This window comes from Pan paniscus, chromosome 4 (genome assembly GCF_029289425.2).
Source record: "Pan paniscus chromosome 4, NHGRI_mPanPan1-v2.0_pri, whole genome shotgun sequence".
Taxonomy (NCBI): Eukaryota; Metazoa; Chordata; class Mammalia; order Primates; family Hominidae; genus Pan; species Pan paniscus.
The window spans coordinates 127,106,794-127,133,553 of NC_073253.2; the positions used below are offsets into that span (position 1 = coordinate 127,106,794).

Genomic DNA, 26,760 nt, shown 5'->3' on the forward strand with positions numbered 1-26,760 from the left:
TTACACTAGCCAAGATATGCAATCAACCTAAGTGTCCATCAACAGATGAATGGATAAAGAAAATGTCGTATATATACACAATGGAATATTATTCAGCCATTAAAAAGAATGAAATTCTATTATCTGCGGCAATATGGATGAGCCTGGAGGACATGATGCTAAGTGAAATTAGGCACAGAAAGACAAATACCACATGTCCTCACTCACATTTAGAAACTAAAAAAGTTGATCTCATAGAAGTAGAGTAGAATAGTGGTTACAAGAGGCTGGGACGTGTATAATCCAATCAATTAAAAATACATATACTTAAAATAAATTAAGTAAAATAAAAATTCTTGTGGGTATGACAAATTTTTAAAAATCCCATTTAAAAAACAAAACTTCTGAAACATGATTCTTAAAATTGTTGGTAATATTATGAAGCTAGCTTTTAAGAACTTCAGAAGCTCAAAATGTGACATAAAATCAGAACACTGAAAGTGAAAAAATAACTCGGCACTACAGATTATTTCTCCTATAGAAATAATAGAAAGTTAAGTAGTGGGGCCATTTCCTCACATTTACTCCACATCTATCTCACTTTTCCCCCCAAACATTTATCCTCCCTACCAAAAAACCATCAAGGTCACCAATTTCCTCCATCTTGACTAATATAATGGACACTTTTCTGTTTCTCATTTCACGAGACCTGTCAGCAACCAGTATACAAACAATTTATCACTCACTCTATCATTTTTTAAACACTTTCTTTTCTTGGCTTCCCTAACACCACACATCCCTGGCTTTTCCCTATCTATCTTCTTGGTATATCTTCCTCTCTCAGATCTGTGTATTTTAACACATCCTCAGGGCGAAGCCCTCCGTCCTTTCCACTTCTCTATCTACACCCTTTTCCTAGATGATCTCATCCATTCTGTAGTTTTAATACTAACCATACACACAAACTCGTATCTGCAATCCCAATCTCTACTGTGAACTCCAGACTGACTTTATTAAACTGTCATCTCTACGTGGGTATCTCAATGACAATTAAAACCAGACCAAATATCCAAAACAGAACTTTTGACCCTCTCCCTCTGCCCTTAAAATTGTTATTTCATTTATTCATTCTACAAATATTTCCTCAGCATATGCTCAGGCACTGTGCTGTCCACTGGCACAACAATGTGAACTTGGGGGAGACAAATTATAATAAATTATTAAAAGAGCTATAATGGATATAAAGTGTGTGTTCTGACAGAAAATGGGGAGAAGGTGGCTATTTTTGATAGCGTGTTTAAGATCAGCCTCTATACCGGCCTGGGCAACATGGCGAAACCCCGTGTCTACAAAAAATAAAAAATTAGCTAGCCATGATGGCCCACACCTTGCAGTCCCAGCTATTCGGGAGGCTGAGGTGGGGAGACGGCTTAAGCCCAGGAGGCGGAGGTTGCAGTGACCCAAGATCGCACCACTGCTCTCCTGCCTGGGCGACAGAGCAAGAACCTGTCTTAAAAAAAAAAAAAAAAAAGGCACCTACTTAGTTGTTCCAGCCAAAAACCTAGGCATCTATTCCCCATACACAACCCATTACGTGAATTTACAGAGTTCTGACTATAAAACAAATCTTGATGCTTAACACTGAAGAAAAGGCTCAAGTAAGCAAAGAAGAGAGACATGGACAATGACAACTATGACAGATGTCACAGAAGGACATGCAATAAGCTATGAAACAAAGCTACAGTCAGACCTACTCTAGTCTGGAAGAAATCAGAAAAGGCTTCCTGGAGGAAGGAGTAATTAGAATAAGCCCAGATGATCACTACAAAAAGCCAAACAAAAAGGTATAAGGGACTATGTCAAGAACAGGGAGCAGTACAGCTTGGCACATTCCAGAATCTAAAATAAATCCAAGGTGATAAACTCTTAGAAGGAGGAGTGTAGATTAAGACATAGGCCAGAAGAAAGCAAGAAGTTATCAAAGATTAATGAGGTCATGTCAAAAAGAAACAGAAGTCAACCTAAAAAGGCTTCCATTGGCCAAATATGAGACAATTTGACAGGAGTGGATTAAAACACACTAAAATCCAATAGCTCATGATAATCTTTTAAGATGATAATTAAAACAAAAAACCTGCAGTGAACAGCTCATTACCAATTACTCTGGAAAATGACAAAGGGAAATCATCTTTTATGCTCCCTTTTCTGTAGCAAGGAGTAACCAAATAGTTGATAAAAGTTATTCCAGCAAATAAATGCATAAAAAATTAGAGAATCAGGATATCACCATTTTGCAAACTCTAACAAAATAATGAATTCAGGCAATGATCAACAAAGAATGCTAAAATCATTAGTTAAAGGGCAAATTATGTAATAGAAGAATAAGGCTGATACCACCTGAAATCACTACAAGTGGGGCAACCAGGTAGGTAACTTTGATGAATAGGAAGTACACAACATCTACAAAATAATTTTATTGAAAAAAAGGGAACCTAAATATGATAAAATATCTAAATCGAACTTCAAGTTTTCAGGAAAGACAAGAAATAGAGAAATAGGTTATAGCAAACTTACAGCAAACCTGAGCATCAGAATTGCCTGAAGGGGCTTTTTAAACCACATATTGCTGGGAAACCATAAGACTGGAAAAGCCAAACACAGAATGTGGGGAATTTCACATTTAAGTGGGGGAGGGCTGTTATAGAATAAAATTTACTTAAGCTGCCTAACTGCAAATGCAATATACAGACTCTTAAGACTGATTCAAACAAAACTACCATAAAAAGACATATTGAGATGACACAAAATTGGAATATGGACTAAGAATGGCTTTTATTAAGGAATTTCTGTTAATTCTATTAACAATAATACTATAGTGGCTTTTTTAAAAAATGTCATTATGGAAAGAAAAAAAAAAGTCAAGGCTAGCAAATTAGCAAAAGCCATACTATGTAGAATGGGCAAAAGCCATCCTTTAATAGTCTGGGCCCAAACTAAGTGGTTTTTACACAAGACTTATATAACAGTAACAACTACTTCTGGTTTCTGAAAGCCATGTGCTAAGCACCACATTAAGTTCTTTACGTGACTTATCTCTGAATCCTTAAAATAAACCTGTTATGAAGATATTAAATTCTATACATCATTTTGTCTCATTTTGTCTGCTGTTTATGATCATAACTGGCACTTTTTTTTTTTTTTTTTTTGAGACGGAGTTTCACTCTTGTTGCCCAGGGTGGAGTGCAATGGCGCGATCTCAGCTCACTGCAACCTCCACCTCCCGGGTTCAAGCGATTCTCCTGCCTCAGCCTCCTGAGTAGCTGGGATTACAGGCGCCCGCCACCACACCCAGCTGATTCTTGTATTTTTAGTAGAGATGGGGTTTCACCACATTGGCCAGGCTGGTCTGGAACTCCTGACCTCAGGTGATCCACCTGCCTCGGCCTCCCAAAGTGCTGGGATTACAGGCATGAGCCACCGTGCCCAGCCACAATTGGCACTTTTTAAAAAGTGACATACTGAGGGTAGTTTGGAAAAAGGCAAGAGTGATCACAGAAAGACCAGTTAAAAGGCTGAGTACCTTAAGAATCCCTGATATAAAGAATCAGAATAAATGTTCATATATTTGGGATACAGGATGAGCATCTCTAGTCCAAAATTTTTTTGATCACTGACAAGACGCCACAGTGGAAAACTTCACATCTGACTTCATGTGAGGAGTCAAAATGCAGTCGACACTTTGGGCACAAAATCATTAAAAAGTATTGTATAAATTATGTGCTGCTATGTGTACAAGGTATGTATGAAATAAAAATGAATTTTATGTTTAGACTTAGGCCCCACCTCTGAAAAAACACATTATGCGTATGCAAGTATTCAAAAATCCAAAAAATTCCACAATCCAAAACACTTCTAGAACCAGGCATTTCAGGTAAAGGATACTCAACCTGTATAACAAAAATCCAGACATTATTTAACAAAACATTAATTATGCCCTACAAACATTTCACTTCAAAACAACCTTCTTTGCCAAATTAGTTTTCAGGAATTTTATTTAAAACAATCTTTTTTTTTTGAGACAGGATTTCACTCTGTTGCCCAGGCTAGACTAGTGCAGTGGCGCAATCATGGCTCATCACTGCAGCCTTAACCTCCCAGGCTAAGCAACCTCCCACCTCAGCATCCTGAGTAGCTAGGACTACAGGTGCATGCTGCCACACATGGCTAATTTTTTATATTTTTTGTAGAGACAGGGGTTTTGCCATGTTGCCCTGGCTGGTCTTGAACTCCTGGGCTCAAGCACTCCTCCCGCCATGGCCTCCCAAAGTGCTGGGATTACAAGTATAAGCCACCAAACCCAGCCCAAAATAATCACTTTTATATGTACTATAGTTATTGGGCTTATACTTTTTACTTCCACTGGAAGAAAATGGAGAGAACATAAAGCAATATCTTCTACTAGAAACAGCCTTTTCTCCCAAATTCTTGAAATGGAGAAAACAAATTACTGTCTCAATTCTATAAATGACTGAAAAAATACACTCCCCATAATATTTTTCAAACTCATCTCCAGCTCAAGAATCTTAGATAAGCACATAGAAATCGATATGGTAAGAGACCTTAGAGTGAAGACAAGGGAAGGGGGTATTTCCTGGCCATCTCTTCCAATGGGGTAACCATAAAAGACAATACAGAAAGGTTCCTAAAGCTTCTTTATCGGAAGTCTCTCCTATTCTAGAGTCCTGCTGTGGCTTACAAATACTAAGCTTTGTATACTGGTTACTCTAGGAACTGCCTCTTAGGGACTGAGCTACAGTTAGTTGCCAATGGCTAACTACGCCCAAGCCTGATTTAACAATTTAGGCTGACTAGAACAAAACAAAACACCCAAAAAAGGATTCCAGCAATGAAAGCATGGTATACTAGAATGAAAACTAAATGTTAGTCTACTCAAAAACCTGGGTTATATAAAAAGATGCTGAATATGATCTTCGGGAAATGCAAATTAAAACCACAAGATACCACTAGAATGGCTATAATCAAAAGAATAAAAAAACGATTAAGACAGTAAATTTCAGCCAGGCATGGTGGCTCATGCCTGTAATTACAGCACTTTGGGAGGCCAAGGTGGGAGGATACTTAGGAGGCTACTCAGGAGGCTGAGGTGAGAGGATTACTAGAGCCCAGGAGGTCAAGGCTGCAATGAGCCTTGATTGTATCAATGCACTCTAGCCTGAGCAACAACAAGTGAGACTCCATCTAAAAAAAAAAAAAAAAGTAAATTTCACATCTTTTTTACAATAAAAATTTTTAATTAAAAAAACAAAAATAACAATATCAATATTGAAGAGATTGTGAAGAACCTGTAACCTTCATGCATTGCTACTGAGAATACAAAATGGTACAACTATTTTGGAAAAGTCTGACAATTTTTTTTTAAAGTTAAACACAACACTTAGCACATGACTCTGCAACCCCACTCCTAGATTTCTATCCAAGAGAAAAGAAAATATATGTCCACACAAAGATTTATACACAAACATTAACAGCAGCATTATTCATAATAGCCCAAATCTGGAAAAAAAAATGTCCTCCAACTAGTGGGTGAATAAACAAATCATGGTATAGCCATACAATGGAATACCATTCAGTGATAAAATTGAAGGAACTGGCTGAGTGTGGTGGCTCATCCCTGTAAGCCCAGAACTTTGGGAGGCCAAGGTGAGAGGATCCCTTGAGCCCAGGAGGTTGACGGTGTATTAAGCGTGGTCACGCCACTGTACTACAGCCTGTTGACAGAGTGAGAAAAAAAGGAACTAATAAATGCAACAAACAAGACAGACACAAGACTATGACAGAAAGTATCAGTGACTGCCACGGGTGAGGAGGAGTTAGGCTACAACAGAGCATGAGGGAACTTTTTGGGTGATGGAAGTGTTCTAAAACTTCATGGGGGTGGTGGGTACACAACTGTATACGATGTATGCTTATAATGTATTTATACTTTATTGTGTATAAATTATAGCTCAATGAAATAGTTTTTAAAAAACCCTGGGTTGATTAGATCTGTAAGTCATTAGCTACGTGACATTAACCAGAATGGTTTTTTTTTCCTTCAGATATGCCTATTCTGTTTCATCAGTTTTCATTTCTCACATGCACAAGTCTTATTTTTAAAGTGAGCGATTCCATAATGTACTGCAGTTATTGGGCTTACAGATAATTCTTACTTCCACTGGCAAAAGTATATAGTTATCTGCACTGCTACTTGCTCTATCTCGTAAGATTGCTGTGAAACATCAAATAAGATAACTGATGAGAAAGTTCTTTGGTAACTGTAAAATAGTATTACGCAACTATATAGTAGACTTTACATTTTTGAAAACCAGACGTGAAAATGTTTTTTCATATGAGTGACTTGAGAGCCTTGTAAACCTACGTACCCAAAGTCAATCTTTGTCCAGAAATAGAAAGCAGTTGTCTATTCAAATGCCACCTTTTAAATATCCTATCGGAACCTGTTTCCTATTGTCGCTTGAGTTACTAGATGGCTCAATGTAGTATTATCTAACCTGCACTTTCATTTTTCAAAGGAAAAACACTAAAGAAATGTTTAAAGAGAGACAGATGAGCATGACACATTTATTTTTCAGGGGAAAAGACAGATACGTAGAAAAACCTCTTCAATTCCATATGCATTTACTGAATTTTTCCTGATGAGACCTGCATTAGCAAGAGAGAGTGAATAATTTTAAGAATAGCAAAATTTCTTAAACCAGTGTGGCAACTTCGCCTGTTCCAAAATTTGACAGATTCTCTTTTTTTTATTTTTATTTTATTTTTTGTTTTATTTTATTTTATTTTTTGTTTCTACTACTGTTGTACAACTGGGCTCTTTGCTATCCTACCAAGTTTAAAACGTGTGGTATTTGACATTTAGCCTAGTTATATTTGCAAGTTTCCACATTGCAATACTTATAAAGGCTGTTTGGACATAATCTCCTCAGGTGCAGTTTAACGACTAAATTTTACCTTGAATTCAGGTTTATATCAAATCTTACAATTCTGAAAAGTTACTCTGCCAGCAACAGGTACTACAATGAAAAATTAACAAAGCCTGTAACACTACAAAATGCTCTGCTAACATTTTCAATTTTTAAGACTCCTTTTCAGTAACAATTCTGAGAAGGAAGAATCTACAGCCAATTCCAAGGCCAGATTTCATTCAATTTGGTCTTCCTTCGGCAGTAACCCTAAACTCAAGTTTCACATTTCTCCTTCGATAACATTAAGGTCGCTCGGTCCGGTTACTGCACACCTCCAATTTTAGCGTCCAAGAAACCTGAAAGAACGGCACGCTGCCTACTCGCTCCTCCAGCCTTCTCTCAACTCAGAAGCTTGGCCAAACGTGCCGCTCTCTCCACAACGCCAACGGAGCTGGAACGCAGCGCCCGGAGGACAACTGGTCACGGGGAGGAGGGGAGAACTTCGCGGCCCGGAGTACGGCGGCTGAGGTCCAATCCAGCCCGCGCCCAACTCTACTCGGTGCCAGGAAGGCGTGTGGACCCAAAGTCTCAGGCCGCGGTGCTAGGTCCGGAGGAGCAGAGTCGCGCGTGGCTGGGGGCAGGTCGTAAACAAACCGACGGGAGGAGGGGGAAGGGGCAACGGCGAGGCGGGTGGGGTAAAATAAAAGGTAGGACCTCGCTCCAACCCTTCGGCGCGAGCCCACAGCCGGCTCCACCCCACCGAGGACCAGATGCTGGTCTCGGCGCGGCGCTTCCGCTCGGGTCGGAACACCGAAGGCCCCAACACCCCTGGAGCCCGGAGCCCACAAGGCCATCGGCTCCGCGACCCCCGCCCCACAGCGCCCTACCTGAACCCGCAATCTGGGTCCCGGGCGTCGCGGCCAGGCGCGCCCAGCCCTGTCCTCTTGCTGAAGAGCTTCTGGAACAGCGTAGGGGCCATGCTAGCCACGGCCAGGCAGGGGTCGCTCCGCTGGGCGCTTGCTAGGCCCCTGCTCCTACAGCCGCCCCGCCACCCCCATGGGCGCCTCAGTCATATGACAGAAATTAGTCACTTCAAACGGCCACGGCGCGCGGGGCGGGGCGCGAGGCAAGGCCGGCACTCATTGGCTGGAGGGGGGCCGCATCACGTGGCGGCGCGCGGAGCAAGGGGCAAGGTGGGGGCGTGGGGCGGAGCTGCCTCCCATAGGCTCACTGGCGGGTCCCGTCACGTGGCAGCTCACGGGGCGGGGCGTGAGCCGAGAGGACAGGACTGGAAGGTGGCTAGGGATGTGTAGCGGGAGCAGGCTCAGTCTCGATCCTCCCCTGTGAAGCTGTCAGCGACCATCAGAGGGTACGCCGGGGTGGCGCGGGGACGGTGCCAGGAGCCTTGGAGTGCAGAAGCCTTCGACTTCCCGCACCCACAGAGTTGCGTAGGGAACCACGGGCAACCGAGTCTTCCTTGTCAGCCCCTCCCTAGTTTCTGCGGCTTCACACCTCCATTCCGCGCCGGGCAGAGTCTGGCGGCTCCTGGAGCACGGAAGGCCCACAAGAGTACCCGTGGGGCCGCGGCCAAGGCTGGACTTTGAGCCCAGGACCCCAGGACCGCCCTTAGAAGGCTGCGCCGGCCCGCGAGAGGTCTGGGATCTGGACAGCGCGGGGGCTGGCTCACAGGGACTGGTGAAGGAACCTGCCGGGACCCCTGCCACAGCCATGGCTCCCCACAACGACGGCCTCGAGCAGGGACTGCGGGCAGTTTGTACTAGCGCCTAGAACCCTGACACCGGGAATTAGTCTCTTGGAAGAGCTAGCGATTGGAGGCTCAGGAGTTAGGCTGTTTCCTTGGTAACCAACAAAATCAGGTGAAACCAACGAAGTCAGGAAGCCTAAAGACATATATGTACAGATATCTAACCCTTTATGCTAATTATTTAGACTTTTAATAAATCTATCTTAATGTTTAGGTATGAAGACGGGAGGAACTGTGGAATTTTAGTCAAGTTACAGGGAAGAAACGCTTTCTAAAAAAAGAAAAACATTGCTCACATGTGACCTCACAGTCTTATTTAACCCATGGAACCAAAATATATCAGAGTTTGGATCAAACTAATCTTATAAATTTTCAGCAACCCCATCCATTCACTCACTCCCCCTCCAGGATGAGGAAGCTCGTACAATGGGATGTAATCCTCAGAGAAATTTAGGAAATAACTTGTATATGGTTGGAAGGCTGGATAAACATACTTTGGGCAGGTGTGGTAGCTCACGTCTGTAATCGCAACACTGCAAGGCCGAGGCAGGCAGATCGCTTGAGCTCTGTAGTTCGAAACCAGCTTGGGCAACAGTAAGACCCTGTCTCTACAAAAAAAATTTTTTTTAATTAGCCAGGTGTGGCCGGGCGCTGTGGCTCACGCCTGTTATCCCAACACTTTGGGAGGCCGAGGCGAGTGGATCACCTGAGGTCACGAGTTCGAGACCAGCCTGACCAGCATGGTGAAACCCCGTCTCCAAAAAATTAGCCGGCGTGGTGGCGGCGCATGCCTGTAATCCCAACTACTTGGGAGGCTGGGACAGGAGAATTGCTTGAACCCAGGAGGCGGAGGTTGCAGTGAGCCGAGATTGCGCCATTGCACTCCAGCCCGGGCAACAAGAGCGAGACACCGTCTCAAAAACAAACAAAAATTAGCCAGGTGTGGTCACGGCGCACACCTGTGGTCCCAGCTACTCGGGTGGCTGAGGTGGGAGGGTAGCTTGAGTGTGGGAAGTCAGCGCTGCAGTGAGTGCCACTTGTACTTCAGCCTGGGCAACAGAGGGGGCCCTATCTCAAAAAACAAATACTTTTTGAGAATTTCATTTAATTAGGTATACAAATTAAATTTTATTTTCTTTAAGTGGCTACCAACTCCCACTGATTTGCAGCTAGAGTTTATGCTCTAAATAAGGGTCTGAAGATATTTAGAAAAGAAAAAGTAATAGGCAGAATTTATATCTCTTTGAGAATTTGTCAACAACCAAAATACTGAGTTTCAATGTTCCAAGACTTTTTTGAAGCACTATTTATTGATGATTAAGATATTAACATATTCTTTCCACAATCATTTACGTTCTAGGCAGTGGGGATCCAAAGTAAAAAAGAGCTAACTTTCTAGGTGAGGAGACAGTAAATAAGTATTTAAAGTTATTGCACTATTTATTGATGATTAAGATATTAACATATTCTTTCCACAATCATTTACGTTCTAGGCAGTGGGGATCCAAAGTAAAAAAGAGCTAACTTTCTAGGTGAGGAGACAGTAAATAAGTATATAAAGTTATTTCAGATAGTAACTACTGTTGTGAAGTTAGTAAGAAATAAGCAATGAAATGAGGGTGTCAGCAAAGTCTGAGGAGGTAACATTTGAGGTGCTTAGGCCGAAAATCATTCAGTTGCTCTGTGTATTACCCAAGGTCCAGAAGCTACTGGGCAATACAGGATCAAAACAGCAGTACTATTTCACCTAGACATTTCAGATAATCCTCTGGCATCAAATGCTGAAAGATTTCTAACAGGGTAAAATGAGCTGTGTATATTTTTCTCACAAAACATTTGAATGTAGAATGAAAAATGAAGTTTTTGTAAACAAAAAAATAAAGTCAATGCAATTTTTAAAAAGTAAACAGAAGTGTAGATCCTATCAGTCAATTAATGGAGCAATCATTTGGGGAAGTTTTGTTTTTACGCTAGTTAAGTTACACTAAATGAGTACAAGTGGAAACAGGCCAAAGTCTGTCTATACAGGACCAAAGACACTAAGGACTAATGGCTGTCCATGACTGGCACAGAAAAGAGTAGTTCCAGGTCCCCTCAGAAGGAACTTTCCAAATACAATAACCTTGTGTGCTTTCATCTTGGGAAAAAATTACTTCATGGGTAATTATAGGTATTAATAGTAAGGGAAAAGAATATAACTGCTTGCATAAGAGACACTTTCAGTATTCTCTAATCATGTAATAGCTTTATTTCTGTAGTCTCATTTAGTTTTATACTTGAAAGGTACAGAGAAAAACTAGATTTACTTCCTATTATTCATCACATTTCTCCTACATTGCAGTGTAATACTAAAGTCACAGAATCAGAGAGTGCTGAAATGATACAAGTTTGTAATAAAAGAGGACAAAACTATACATAATTATTCAGATTAAATTTTAAATATTTCAATTTTAGTATCAGTGAATATTATCTTTTATTTTTCCTTTTACTTAGTACTACATCCTATCACAGAGAAGCTGAGGAGTCTTACAGGCAGCCTTTGTAAGTTTAAGGAGTCAGCAAAGAGGAAATGTGAGAAAGAAAATAATTATCTACTCATTCATGCTACGTTATATCAATGTGGAACTACTGGGTTACAAAGATTAGACATAAGGCCTACTCCACTCTCACTCAAGGGTAGAAGATTTAGTCTCCTCAAAACTCCAACAGTCTATAGATTTCTGTCCACCTGCTTCAAAGATTCCCCTCCTGATAGCATAAAAGACAGGCACTCTTTGCTATAGGCATTTCCTGGTTACTACATATAGGAAAAGGTGGCAATAAAACTAAAATCTTCCTCAACCATCATGCTAATAAGTATAGTCTCAATTATGCTGAATTATCATGAAACAAATTATAATTTCATTGATGACATCTCAGAACAAGACATTCAAAATCAAGATGATCAAGTAGACCTGCCTGAAAAACATTAAATGGGCTCAAGTTACCCCACTTTTAAAAAATCCTAAACCAACTGACCATTTATTGCTATATAATAAGGAAATGGCAGTATTCTGAAGCACCAGAAAACATAAACAGTGATTTATTCAACAAACATTTCTTGAGTCTCTCCAACATCTCAGACTCTACTGTAGGCACTGGGAATATGGTACTGAACAAGAGAGTCCTTATTCTTAGAAACTTAGTTTTTTGTGGGAAGAGACAAAATAAACAAGATGTTTGCAAGGTGTGCTAGGAGCCAGGAAAGAAAGCATGGATAGCAAGCAACTGATGGAGACCAAATTTAGATAGGGTGGTCAGGGAAGGCCTATCCAAAGATGCGTGATTTTAGCTAAGATGTAAAGAATGAAAAGGAACTAGCTATAGGAAGAAGGTGGTGAAGAATATTCTGGCAAAGAGAAGAAAAAGTACAAAGCCTCTAAGAGAGAAATGGTTTTGGCCTGTTTGAAGAGGAGAAAGGAAGCCAGAAGAACTAAAATATACTCTGAGAATGGGAGATGGTTTGAAATGGTTAGAAAGGTACAAGGGGCCAGATTATGTAGGACCTTGTAAATTATGGAAAGGAGGTTAGACTGAGTGTGATGGGAGCTATCAGAGGGGTTTGAAGCAGGAGAGGGACATAACACAATTTATGATTCTACTGTGGCTGTTCTGTGGAGAAGGAATTTTAAAAGAGGAAGAATGGAATCAGAGAAATGAAATAGGTGACTACTTGTACTTTAGGAGAGAATTGATGGTGGCGAGCAAGTTATTTTGGAGATACACACTTCTAATAGGAATGAAGGAAAGAAAAAGATGACTCCTACGTTTCTGCTGTGAGCAACTTAGTGGAAGTTATTTCCTGATTAAAAGACCAGGGAACACATGGATTTTAAGAGGAAAACCAAGCATATTAAGTTTGGATGTATTAAGTTTGAATTGCCTATGAGACATCCATGTGGAGATACTGACTAGAATATATGGGGAGAAGCTAGGATTAGTGAGAGAAATTTGGGAGGCATCAGCTTCTAGACAGAATTTATTTTTATTTATTTTTTTTGAGATAGAGTCTCACTCTGTCTCCCAGGCTGGAGTACAGTGGCACGATCTTGGCTCACTGCAAGCTCTGCCTCCCAGGTTAACACCATTCTCCTGCCTCAGCCTCCCGAGTAGCTGGGACTACAGGCGCCCACCACCATGCCTGGCTAATTTTTTTTTTTTTTTTTTGTATTTTTAGTAGAGATGGGGTTTCACTGTGTTAGCCAGGATGGTCTCGATCTCCTGACCTCGTGATCTGCCCACCTCTGCCTCCCAAAGTGCCAGGATTACAGGCGTGAGCCACCGCGCCCGGCTGACAGAATTTAAAATAATGGAATGGATGACTTTACGTAAAGGGAGTGTATATATAAAAAAGAGGGTTCAGAACTAAGACCCAAAGAGGATAACACTTACAGCTCTGGAAGAGAAAGATCCAACATAGAAGAATGAGAAGGAGCAGCAGTAAGACAAGAGAAGAAAATGTCTCTAAAAAGAAATGAGTCAACTGTGTTGAATGATGCTGAAAATTCAAGTGTTCATTAGATTTGTCAATATGGGTATCTTGACAAGAACAGTTTCAGTGGAGTAATGTGAGTGAAAGCCTGAAGCAGTTTCCAAAAGATAAAGGGGGCAAAAAGGAAGTGGTAAAGCAAATGCAGACAACTCCTCTTTTTTTGCTGAGATGGGGAGCAGAGAGGAGATGGAAAGGGAAAATTGGTTTTCTTTTGTTTTAAGATGGAAGATAGTAGAGAATTTTGTACGCAACAGAAACAACCTAATAGGGATGGTGAAAATAAGCACCTACTATGTTCCAAGTGCTGGGAATACAATATGAACAAGATGGGTACAGGCCCTGCCCTTAAGAAACTAAATAACAAAAAAGCTGTTACAGATTGTGACAAGTTATTTCAGGGAATCAAACTTTTCCTTCAAATATAAATTGGCTTGAAATCCTCATCTTGAATTCTATTATAAGTGCACAAAACTATGACAAAAATTATTTCAACAAATATTTTTCAAACATTTAATATGCTTAATATGTATCTGTGCTAGAATCTAGCAATACAATAAAGAACAAGACATAGTTTCCACATCAAGGACCTTACAGTCTAGGGAGAAAAAAACAATTGACAGGCTGGGTGCAGTGGCTCACGCTTGTTAATCCCAACACTTTGGGAGGTCAAGGCAGGTGGATCACTTGAGGTCAGGAGTTGAAGACGTGCCTGGCCAACATGGCAAAACCCTTGTCTGTACTAAAAATACAAAAATTAGCCAGGCATGATGGTGCACAGCTACCAGTAGTAGTAGTCCGAGCTACTACTCAGGAGATTGAGGCAAGAGAATCGCTTGAACCCAGGAGGCAGAGGTTGCAGTGATCCTAGATCGTGCCACTGCACTCCAGCCTGGGTGACAAAGAGCAAGGCTCTGTCACAAAAAATAAAAAATAAAAATAAAAAATGGACAGGCAATTATAGTACACTTTGATAAATGCTATGATGCAGGAAACTCTAGAAAGATTTTGACTGAGTCCATTAGTCAGGATGTTCTACGTTGCACATGATAGAAAACCCAAACAAAACTAGCGTAAGCAAAGAATGAAATTGATTAGCTGTCATAACTGGATCTAGTGTAGATGAACAGTTCAGGCACAGCTTTATCCAAGGACTGCATCAATGGTATCGAGAATACAGTTTCTTCTTCTCATCTCTAATTTCTCTGTGCAGACTCTATTCCAGGCAGTCTTTCCAAACATGGACATAAGCTGGCTGCCAGCAGCTTCCAGGATATATCCTTTCAGATGAAAGTCCAAGAGAAAAAGAAGTCTGTCCCAGCATTCCAAGAAAAAAACTCTGATATTTAATCCCAATAGGATCATTTTAGGCATTGGACCCATCACTGAACCAATTACTGTGCCAGAGTTGAGAAGGCTAACATGCATTGGCTTATGCCATTAAAGGCCTACCCCTGGAACTATGGGTGGGATCAATCCCACCTAAACCATATGGCTGAGAAATGTAAAATCCACTTAGGATAAAGTTAGAAAGGCAATGGATAGATGCAGGGGAAGTCACCACACATGTCCACTACCAATATCCATAACAGAGACAAAAACTTGGGGTCAGCTGCACAGAGATGGTAACTAAGCCATGAGTATATGAGATCACCCAGTGCAAGTGTTGCATGAGAAGATGCCCCAGAACAGAACCCCAGGAAACCCCAAAACTTAAAGATTGGGCAGAAAAAAAGGAGCCTTTGTAAGAAGTGGAAAAGAGTGAGCTAAAGATGAGATGAAAGCCTGGAGGGTAATGTTTCAGAGAAGTCATTCTTTTCTGGAGGCTTTTAGGAAGAAAGTACTAGTCTATAACATCATTAGCTGGAAGAAGTTGGGTAAGATGAGAACTGAAAAATACCCCTTAGATTAGCATCAAGGAGGTTGCTGGGAGCCTTAAGGGGAACAATGTCAGCGGAGAAACAAAGCTAAGGCCAAATTATGTGTGTTTGGGTATGTTTAGGAAGGGTGAAAGGTGAGGGGTCTGTGAGAAAGTAGAAAGCACGCTCTTTAGGAAACAAACGGATGAAGAATGATAGGTTAGCTAGAAGAACATATGGAGTCAAGGTAGGATTTAACATGTAAGATAATGAAACATTTTAAAATTCTGGTTAGAAAATAAGAGTAGAGCAGGAGAGGTTGAAGATAACTTTTATCTGGAAAGTTTGGGCATCACACCCTTTATATAAACATATATGCTATATATACAACATAAAATAAAAGGCTATTCATTACTGAACAAACCACGATGAATGATATCTTGGAGAGGTGGGAAAAAAAATTCTAGTTAAAAATGGAAATGACATCAACTTTCATGTACGTTTTTTTTTTTTTTTTTTTTTTTTTGAGATAGGGTCTCGCTCTGTCACCCAGGCAGGAGTGCAGTGGCATGACCATGGCTCACTGCAGCCCTGCCTCCCGGGCTCAAGCAATTTTCCCACCTCAGACTCCCGAGTAGCTAAGACTACAGGCAAGCACCACCACTCCCAGCTAATTTTTGTACTTTTTTTGTAGAGATGGAGTCTCCCTACATTGCCCAACCTGGTCTCAAACTCCTGGGCTCAAGTGATCTGCTTGCTTCAGCCTCCCAAAGTGCTGGGATTACAGGCATGAGCCACTGTGCCTGGCTCTTTCATGCACTTGTAACTGAACTTTTGAGGTACTTATGACCTGAGGTTTGTTTTTAATGAGATAAAATTTTAAGATATAATTTTAAATGCTTAAAAATAAAGTTTAGTTACATGCTGAAGTAAAAGGGTTGTTTCATTAACCTTTTTTAGATCGTAGACTACATTGAAAATAGATAAAAACTATGAATCCCTCATCCCAGAAAGAGATGAATTCCTTTTTTCATATTCTTCCAGGGAGATTCACTGAAAGACCTCTGAGGCCTGGAACAGATGTAAAGATTACGCTTACAACCTTTTCCAAGGACTTGCCAATAGGATTCCTCTTTGGACTTCTCATGTCACCAGCCAGCAGGCTTCTTCTGCTTTACTTTTTTTTTTTTTTTTTTTGAGACAGAGTCTTGCTCTGTCACCCAGGCTGGAGTGCAGTGGCGTGGTCTCGGCTCACTGCCAGCTCTGCCTCCCGGGTTCATGCCATTCTCTCGCCTCAGCCTCCCAAGTAGCGGGGACTACAGGTGCCCACCACCATGCCTGGCTAAGTTTTTGTATTTTTAGTAGAGGCGGGGTTTCACCGTGTTAGCCAGGATGGTCTCAATCTCCTGACCTCGTGATCCGCCTGCCTCGGCCTCCCAAAGTGCTGGGATTACAGGGGTGAGCCACCGCACCCAGCCATTCCTTGCTCTTAATCATAATTGAAGTTGTTATATCCTCCACTCCTAAGCCTTGAATGCCAATGCCAATTCCAATTCCTTTCTCCCTCTGACCTTTCCTTGTGCTGCAGTCTATAAAACAAAAACATTGAATGTGCCTTTTCTGGGGAGAAGAAAAAAAATATTATACTCAAATACTCCTGCCCCGTATCTTGGCTCCATCACTTCCTAAATTACATAGCCCTGGCCAAACATTTACCTCTCAGAGCTACCTATATTTTCTTCATCAGCAATGTGAAACCATCAAATGTTTATTTCTTCCACCCCACCAGGCCCAATCCAAGAATCAAGTATCTTTCCTTCTCACAGGAACCTATCACCTGATTAGAAACTAGCAAATAATTCATTCTCATTCTCTCACATCCCACTTGAAATATAAACTGCTTGAAGGCAGACAAGAGGGCTTCTATTTCATTCCTTACTTCCCCACTGCTTATCACATTTCTTAAAACCACCACAAGAGTTGCTGACTTAGTTGAGTATTAATTTAGAATACAGGTCTAAATTTTATGCTAGTCTCCATCGTTAACGTTCTCATCTATGTTTCTTCACAACTTTTCCATATTTCATCTTCAGGTGAAATCACAAAATCACAAATAGCTTTGTTAGTGGCTTAAAGCCTTGTCAAATCATTATAAGAGTATCTTCATAGGGATGCCTTGTTAAAAATAAATACTATACAGATTATTTAACTGCAAAATAACTCATAGATGTTACAATCTTTCTTAATCCTGAAGTTTTGAAAATTTGACTCTTATGAATGTATAATATTAGTAAAGCCCTTTAGCATCAAGGACTAATCAAGTTAAAATCTCTCCAAGTTATACAACTGGACTCTGTTCACTGTACAGGATCATTGCTTTTTAAGAAGGGAATTGTTGAGATACTGCAAGTTATATTACCAAATTTTAAAAAATCCTACAGATAGTATTAGCTAAAGAAGGTTTTTTGGGGGGATAAGGAAATGTATTAAATAGTGTAGGACTGATTATACATATTATACATTCCCTACTTCAGCAAACCTTGAGTATAGAGTTTCTTTCAGTCAGACCTGAAATTAGGTCTCTCACTCATGTGGTTTCAATTAAGTTCTGTTATAAATAGCTCATAATGTAAGCATTTTCATTTTTAGCACTTCAATAACTTCACTACTTTTTTGTTTTGTTGTTTGTTTTTGTTTTTCTCTACATTGCTTTAGAGAAAGATTTACTACTTTTAATCGTACTAGCGATAAACTTTGAAGAAAAAAAAAACAATCAAAGGAAGTTACATTGTACCCTGGCATTGTCTTTCTTTTTTCCTTCTCAGACCTCTCAGGGATGAAGCCTCTTTATGAATAGCTAAAACCATCTATTTTAGTTTACAGTCTTCTAATACCAATGATTTGGTTCTTTATCTTATAATATAAATACATATATTTAAGAAGCATATGGAATAATTTTTTTCTTAACTGATTAAAAGTAAATGACAAGAACCTCAGTAGAATTTCAACATAGAGATATATCACAAATAACTGGAGAATTTTTAATTTTTAATTTCATATAATTTCAGGCAGACATTCTGCTTTATAGACTTTGACTTCACACTCCTGTCTTCAAAGTGGTGAAAATTCAGCCACAGCTGTTTTTTCATGCCATTTTTATTATGATATCTGGAGAAAAAAATATAACAATAGATTACTTTGTATACAAGCAGGTGTCCAATACTTACTAATAACCAGTCTGCAGGGGAGAGAGCACTTAATGCCCAGGTCACTCTAGTTTCAGCCCATCAAGCCTTGGGAAACAAATCCAGAGGCCATTAAAAAAAAAAAAAAGGAATATTTGGCTCATCCCTTCTAGGACATGCTGAGGACATGTTCTCTTTGGAGAAGCAAGGAGATCTGCTCAATAACATTCTGGTGGAAAGCCCAGCAAAAATTGCTGTCAGTGGCCATCACAGAGCCTTTAACCCCAGCCTTGTAACCTGGAGCACTTGATCCAGTTGTGCTTTTCATCCCTGTCCTCAGCCACCACCCAGGAAGACGCCTCTCATATTCTCTTGCCCATCCTTCCTTTGCATTTTCCTACCCTTTATTACAGTTGAACCCAGGTTCCATCCCGAAGACAGGATTGATTCTGGGGCCTTTGCCCCCACATCTTGTGCCAAGAGATCCAGAGTGGAACCAGCTTTACCTAGTTAACACTGCCACTTTCATACTATCATATACCTCATCCTCTGGCCAAATCAGCCGATATCAATGGCTCTGAAATTTTGTTGCATCTAAAACTACCTAGGATTTTAAAATCCTGATATCTAGGCCATCTTCCATACCAATTAGATAAGGGACCCACATATCAGACAACCAGGAAGGTATGATGTGCAGCTAAGCTGAGAACCAGACACCTGTATCTTTGCTATTCAAAGTGGGGTCCATGGACCAGTTATGTCAGCATCACCTAAAAGGTTGTGAGAAATGTAGAATCAGCAGTCCCATTCTAAAAGTACTAAATCAAAGTCTCCATTTTAACAAGATCCTCAAGCAATTCACAAGTACATTAAAGTCTGGGAAGTGCTGGCTATACCTACTACTCTCTACTCCTCCCTGTTTACTGACCTCAGACACTGCTCGCTCATTAAAGACTTTGCAAAATGGTTCACAGTCATCCTCTCCACATGAACTTCTGGGTAACTTCCCAAATGGGTAATCAGCCCACCCAACTATCTTGTCTCACCTACCCTTCAACTTCTCAGTCTTCAAATACACATCCAAGGCCATGACCTATATTTTCCCTCACCATCACCTACAGTGCATCATTTCTGACACTTTACAATACTAGAGACCCAAAAGTCATCTCTAACTACCATTCTTTCTTACTACGCTGCACCAGTACCTATGTTAGTCACTAAGCCCTGTTAATTATACCAATAAAAAATTTCTAGTTTAAACTGGTTCTCCTAAATCCTACAAAAATCCTAAATCAGATCCCTGAGGCGATTACCTGGGAATCTGCATTATTTATAAGTTCCTCTGGTGGTCTGAGCACCACATTTTGAGATACACTAGCTCAGATACTTATTTTTTCAACTTTGCTCACTGGAACTTTTGCAAAGCTCCCACTTGGCCTTTTTGTTTCTAGGGTCATTTCTTCTTCTCAAATCACCCCTATACTTCCTGTGAGAATGAGCAAGTAAAAAGTAAAATTGGGCCAAGTGTGTTGGCTCATGCTTGTAATCCCAGCACTCTGGGAGGCCAAGGTGAGCAGATTGCTTGAGCCCAGGAGTACGAGATCAGCCTGGGCATCATGGTGAAACCCAGTCTCTACAAAATACATAAAGATTAGGTAGGCATGGTAGCACCTGCCTGTAGTCCTAGCTACGTGGCAGAATCGCTGGAGCCTGGAAGGTCGAGGCTACAGTGAGCTGTGATCACACCACTGCACTCCAGCATGGGCGACAGAGCAACACTCTGTCTCAAACAAACAAACAAAAACAAAAACACATATAGACCTCTATTGGGCTTGTTTTACATATCTGACTTCCTCTATGAGACTATAAACTTTATAAAGACAACTATGTCTTTATCTCAATATCACCAGCAACTATTTCTAGCATATGATATCCAGACTCAATAAATGTTTGCTGAATGAGTGAACCAAATAACTGGAGAACTTCATCTTTTCATTCTATAACCATATGACACTAAAACAACAGACTTAAAAGGCCTCCACGATGGCAAACTAGTTGGATTTCTTTATCCCCAAGGCACTGGCTAGCATACTTCATCTCTTTATTTTCACTAGAACAATGGTTCTGTGTCAAAGACTATACACACTTACCTGACGTATTCTTTACATGAGGTGGCATAACCCAATTTACCATCAATGACGCTAACCAGTCAGCATATTTTAGGCTTTTTGCAATTTGATAAAAACCAAAGAACAGGCTGGGTGCGGTGGCTCACGCCTGTAATCCCAGCACTTTGGGAGGCTGAGGCAGGTGGATCACGAGGTCAGGAGATCAAGACATTCCTGGACAACAGATGAAACCCTGTCTCTACTAAAAATACAAAAATTAGCTGGGCGTGGTGGTACATGCCTGTAATCCCAGCTACTCGGGAGGCTGAGGCAGGAGAATCGCTTGAATCAGGGAGTCGGAGGTTGCAGTGAGCTGCCACTGCACTCCAGCCTGGCAACAGAGTGAGACTTTGTCTCAAAAAACAAGCAAACAAACAAACAAAACAAACAAACAAAACCAAAGAACAGTTTTCAAAAGGGAGATGAAGAAAGCTAAACTTGAGAAATTAACCTAACCTATAGAAACAAATAATTATTGCATAATGAGTGATTATTATATGTCACACTCTTTACAAAGATTATCTCTAGTCCTCACAACAATTCTTTGAGGTAAGAACTACTATTTTACCAATTTTACAGATAGGAGGCTAAAATTCAGAAAGTTTAAGGAATGTGCTTATATAACAGTTAGGATTTGAACTTAGGGATGTCCTATTCTTAAGTGATTTCTACTACCATCTTTCGGATACTCGAATAAATATGTTTCCACTTCATTTGTCATATATCTGTGTGATACTTCTGCCTGCTATTATTATCTAGAAAATCAAATTTCTCACTAAAGATAACATATGCATCCAGTTAAAGGCTGTGATTCTACAGTACTAGACTGAGATATGAATTCATAACACATAATTTATCGTCTCTTCTGGAGCTCAAAATAAAATTTAAAAAATCTTAAAATTTACTATAAGGATAGCTGCAGGTTTTGTCTGATTAGCCAAAAGGTATTATTAGACTTCTCTAACACCTCAAAGTTAAAAGTGTCCTCTCTTGGGTTCCTACAGTGTCTTGTTCTAGTTCTGATTCTACAAGTAATAAGCTCTGTGAATTTGGGCAAGTCACTTAACCTGACCAGGTCATTTTTGTTATATGTAAGATGAGTAAAATAGACTAATGAAATGGTTCTCAAATGTTTGTGCTTAGTGGAATCACTTTAAAATGCAGGTTCCTGTGCCATCTCTAGAGACTGAAGTTTACCAGGTCTGTAGTTATTCTGGTGAGGTTGTCAGAAGGACCATGCATTGAGAAAGCTTAGACTAGATGTTTTCTACAGCCTCCTTTATCTGGCTGTCACTATTCCAACGACTTACCCACACCACTTCCTCTATCACATCTCTTTGGTTCACTTTCACCATTGTTTTTTATTTAATCAGCATAGTGCCAGTTATTAATGAACAAAAATCATACTGATCACACTCCTAGACTGAAATTCAAAAGTGAATTTCACCCTGTAGTCCTGATTAGATTACTGCCAAAATAGCCAAAACTTTAAATGCCAGGACTAAAAATAGGCTGCTGCATGTTTAAAATAACATGATCACCAGTTAGCTTGGTGCTTTGCTATTTTTACTAAAGGAAAGAGACAAGTGGCCAGAGGTTGAAAGGGAAACAGGAGGCAGCTGTTACGGCGAGAGCCTAGAAAGAGGCCAGGAGATGGCACCATTAGTTCATTAGTTCAACATTAATGGGGAGGGGAACTGAGGGCAGTTATCTCTGTAAATTAAACTAAAAAACTTCAGTCTGAACACTCAAAAGAACCTCCCAGACACACTTTGGTTTTGATTTCTTGCATACTTAAGTCCACAATTTTAACAATATCTAATGTCAGAAACTAATATGACAGGCCAAAAAGATCAAATTAAGAGTGTTTCTAGTGTTATTTGTAAACTTTTTCTTTTCTTTTTTTTCTTTTAATTTTTTATTTTTGAGACGGAGTCTCACTCTGTCACCTAGGCTGGTATGCAGTGGTGCAATCTCGGCTCACTGCAACCTCTGCCTCCTGGCACCTGCAACCACGCCCAGCTAATTTTTGTATTTTTAGTAGAGACAGGGTTTCGCCATGTTGGCTAGGCTGTTCTCGAACTCCTGACCTCAGGTAATCCGCCCACCTCGGCCTCCCAACGTGCTGGGATTACAGGCATGAGCCACCACGCCTGGCCAACTTCTTTTTTTTTTGAGATGGAGTCTCACTCTCGCCCAGGCTGGAGTGCAGTGGCACGATCTCGGCTCACTGCAAGCTCTGCCTCCCGGGTTCATGCCATCCTCCTGCCTCAGCCTCCTGAGTAGCTGGGCCTACAGGTGCCCATCACCACGCCCAGCTAATTTTTTGTAGTTTTAGTAGAGACGGGGTTTCACTGTGTTAGCCAGGATGGTCTCGATCTCCTGATCTGCCTGGGCCTCCCAAAGTGCTGGGATTACAGGCGTAAGCCACTGCGCCCGGCCCGGCCAACTTCTTCTTAAAGTATAACAAATACACAGAAATGTACACATATGTACAGCTTGATAGGTTTTCACAAACACAACATACCTGTGTAAACAGCACTGAGATAAGGAAATACAACATTACCGGCACCCTAGAATTCCCCCTTGTAATCCCTTCCAAGTAATGCCCCCACTCCAACAAGGGCATCCACTATCGTGATTTCCATTATAGTTTAGTTTTGCCAAGTTTTATACTGTATGTAGATAATATTAAATATACTCTACTGGGTCTGGCACCCTTTGTTAAACGCATCATTATGTTTGTAATTTTGTATATAACATGTAATATGTAACAGTTGCATATAACTTTATATTGTTGATTTTCACTGCTATATAGCACTCGAATGAATGAATATACCATAGTTTATCCATTTTACTTAATGGGCATTTGGATAGTTTCCAGCTTGAGGCTATCATGAACACTGATGCTATTAATATTCTAGTAGATATTTTTTGGTGACACATATATACATTAGAGTTGGGTATATTCCTACAATGAAATTGGTGGGTCTCCAAAGGCCTTCCACCTTTGTAATTTCCAGGGGTCAAGTAGTATGAGGGACACCCCTATTAAGGCGAAGAATTAGGTATTGCATCTGGCACCTCCTATAACCAAAAGGCAGACACAATGCCTAGTCAGCTTTTTTGGATGTTGGAGTTAACATATTTCTCATTTAGGTGTGCCACTCCAGCCCACTCACTGAGTGACCTAAAAAGCTGCTAGATTTGAAGGGAGGCCCAGAACAAGAGAATGATCTGCAATAGGTCGAGGTTGCTGTGGAGCTGCTCTGAAAATTGTGCGAAATGATCCAGCAGATCCAACGGTGCTTGTAGTGTTAGTGGCAGATAGAAACGCTGCTTGGAGCCTTTGGCAGGTCCCTGCAGGTGACTCCCATGGTGAACCTTTAGGATTTTGGAGTGAAGTCCTTCCATCCTCAGTGGAAAACTACTCTTTTGAGAAACAGCTTTTGGCTTATTGCCAAATTTTAGTAGCAACTAAGCACTTAATCATAGGCCATCAAGTTACCATGTGACCCACACTGCCTATCATGAACTATGTGCTGTCTGACCTACCAAGTCATAAATTTGGTGTTAATGGCAGCACTCCATTATCAAATGGAAGTGGTTTATGTAAAATTGAGCTTGAGCAGGCCCTGAAGTCATAAGTAAGTAACATGAGGAAGTGACCCAAATGTCCATGGCCCCCACCCTGGCTACATTACCTTTTTTCTCACTGCCTACTCTGAAGATGACATGAGGAGTTCTCTACAATCAGTTGACTGAGGAAGAGAAAACTCTTATTTGATTTACAAATGGTTCTCTATGATATGCAGGCACTGCCTTAAAGTCGACAGTTAGAGCACCTACAATTTCTTTCTGGGACATCCCTAAAGGAAATTGGTGAAGATAAGTCCTCCCAGTGGGCAGAACTGAGAGGAGTGCACCCGGTTGTGTGCTTTGTTGAAAGGAGAAATAACCAGATATTTAACTATATTCTTTCTTTTTTTTTTTTTTTTTTTTTGAGACAGAGTCTTGCTTTGTCACCCAGGCTGGAGTGCAGTGGCATGATCTTGGCTCACTGAAAGCTCCGCCTCCTGGGTTCACGCCATTCTCCTGCCTCAGCCTCCTGAGTAGCTGGGACTACAGGCACCCGCCACCACGCCCGGCTAATTTTTTTCTATTTTTAGTAGAGACGGGGTTTCACTGTGTTAGCCAGGATGGTCTCGATCTCCTGATCTCATGATCCGCCTGCCTCAGCCTCCCAAAGTGCTGGGATTACAGGCTTGAGCCACCGTGCCCAGCCGATCTTTAACTGTATTCTAGAGTGGTAGCCAATGATTTGGCTGTATGGTCAGGGACTTGGAAAGAACATTGTATTCGTCAGGGTTCTCTGAAGGACAGAACTAATAGAATATATATACATAAAAGGGAGTTTATTAAGGAGTATTAACTCACATGATCGCAGAGTCCCACAATAGGCCATCTGCAAGCTGAGGAGCAAGGAAGCCAGTCCGAGTCCCAAAGGTGAAAAACTTGGAGTTCGATGTTAGAGGGCAGGAAGCATCCAGCATCAGAGAAAGATGTAGGTTGGGAGGCTAAACCAGTCTAATCTTTTCACATTCTTCTGCTTGCTTTTATTCTGGCATGCTGGTAGCTGATTAGATAGATGATGCCCACCAAATTGAGGGTGAGTCTGCCTCTCCCAGTCCACTGACTCAAATGTTAATCTCCTTTGGCAATACCCTCACAGACACACCCAGGAACAATACTTTGCATCCTTTAATTCAGTCAAGTTGACACTCAGTAATCCATCACAAGTGGACTGAAAAATTTGAAAGGAGGCATTGGACAGATCTTTTTTTTTTTTTTTTTTGAGACAGGATCTCACTCTATTGTTCAGGCTGCAGTGCAGTGGCGTGATTACAGCTTACTGCAGCTTCCACCTCCTCGGGCTCAGGTGATCCTCCCACCTCAGCCTCCCAAGTAGCTGGAACTACAGGAGTGCACCACCACATCTGGCTAATTTTTGTATTTTTTTGAAGAGATGGTTTCACAATGTTGCCCAGGCTGGTCTCAAACTCTTGGGCTCAAGCGATCCACTCGCCTCAACCTCCCAAAGCGGTGGGATTACAGGCATGAGCCATCACACCCAGCCAGGACAGACCTCTCTCAATGGGAAAAAAAAGAAAAGAAGAAAAGAAAAGAAGGATGTATGCCATAAAATTCTCACCAAAGGTGATCTTAGCAGAGGAGGATTTTAATAATGAAGTGAATATAGGATAATCAAGTCTGTGGAAACCAGTTAGTCTCTATTCCAGCCACCTCTGTCAGAACAGGGCTGGGGAAAGAGGCTAACTGGTATCCTCTTTGTTCATGGCTCATGAACAAAGTGGCCACAGTGGCAAGAATGGAGGTCATACATAGGCTCAGCAATATGGATTTCCACTATGCAAGGCCAACCTGGATGCCACTGCTGAGTGCCCAACCAGTCAGCAGCAGACAACAACACTGACTCCAAGTATGGCACTATTCCTCTGGGTGCTCAGTCAGCTTTGTAGTTGATTACACTGAACTACTTCCATCATGGAAGGGGTAGCATTTTGTTCTTACTAGAACAGACCCTCGATACAGATTTGCATTCCTCATACAAAATTCTGCCAAAATTGTCATCCATGGTCTCATGGAATGCTTTACCCATTGTCATGATATTCCATACAACATTGCTTCTGATCAAGGAACTCACGTCACAGCAAAAGAATTGCAGTATGAGTCATTGCTCCTGGAATTCACTGGTCTATGTTCCTTATCATGCTAAAGAAGCTGGCCTAATAGGATGATGGGATGGCCTTTTGAAGATTCAGTTATAGCACCAGCTAGGTGGCAATAACTTGCAGGTAGGGCAGAGTTCTCCAGAGGGCTATATATATGCTCTGAATCAGCATCCAATAAATGGTACTTTTTTTCCCTCCATAGACAGGAATCAAGGGGTAGAAACAAAAGTGGCACCATGCATTATTAACCCTGGTGACCCACTAGCAAAATTTATTCTTCCTGTTCTCATAATTTTATGCCCCACTGGCTTAGAGGTCTTAGTTCCAAAGGGAGAAATTCCTCCACAGGAGACTAATTCTATTAAACTGGAAGTTAAGACTGCCCCCAGTCACTTTGGAGTCAATAGGCTAAGAAGCGACTTACGGTGTTGACTGGGGCGACTGACCCGGACTACCAAGGAGAATCTGAACTACTACTCCACAATGGTGGTAAGGAAGAATATGTCTGGAACACAGGAGATCTCTTAGGGTATCTGT

The 26,760-nt window shown here is 41.1% G+C and overlaps 2 protein-coding genes across 5 annotated transcripts in view; both read right to left on the reverse strand.

Moving 5' to 3' along the window:
- Window positions 1–8,083, reverse strand: part of FNIP1 (folliculin interacting protein 1) — a 148,672-nt gene extending 140,589 nt beyond the window's left edge. For all 4 annotated transcript variants that reach the window (XM_003829326.5, XM_003829325.5, XM_063604216.1 and 1 more), the window contains exon 1: window positions 7,853–8,083. In XM_003829326.5, coding sequence (XP_003829374.1) covers window positions 7,853–7,944 — 92 coding nt within the window. In that variant the 5' untranslated portion in view covers window positions 7,945–8,083. The remainder of the gene's footprint in view (window positions 1–7,852) is intronic.
- A 9,691-nt stretch (window positions 8,084–17,774) lies between these two features.
- Window positions 17,775–26,760, reverse strand: part of MEIKIN (meiotic kinetochore factor) — a 142,165-nt gene continuing 133,179 nt past the window's right edge. Inside the window, exon 13 of the mRNA XM_014345013.4 lies at window positions 17,775–18,285. Within this exon, the coding sequence (XP_014200499.1) occupies window positions 18,263–18,285 (23 nt within the window). The 3' untranslated portion in view covers window positions 17,775–18,262. The remainder of the gene's footprint in view (window positions 18,286–26,760) is intronic.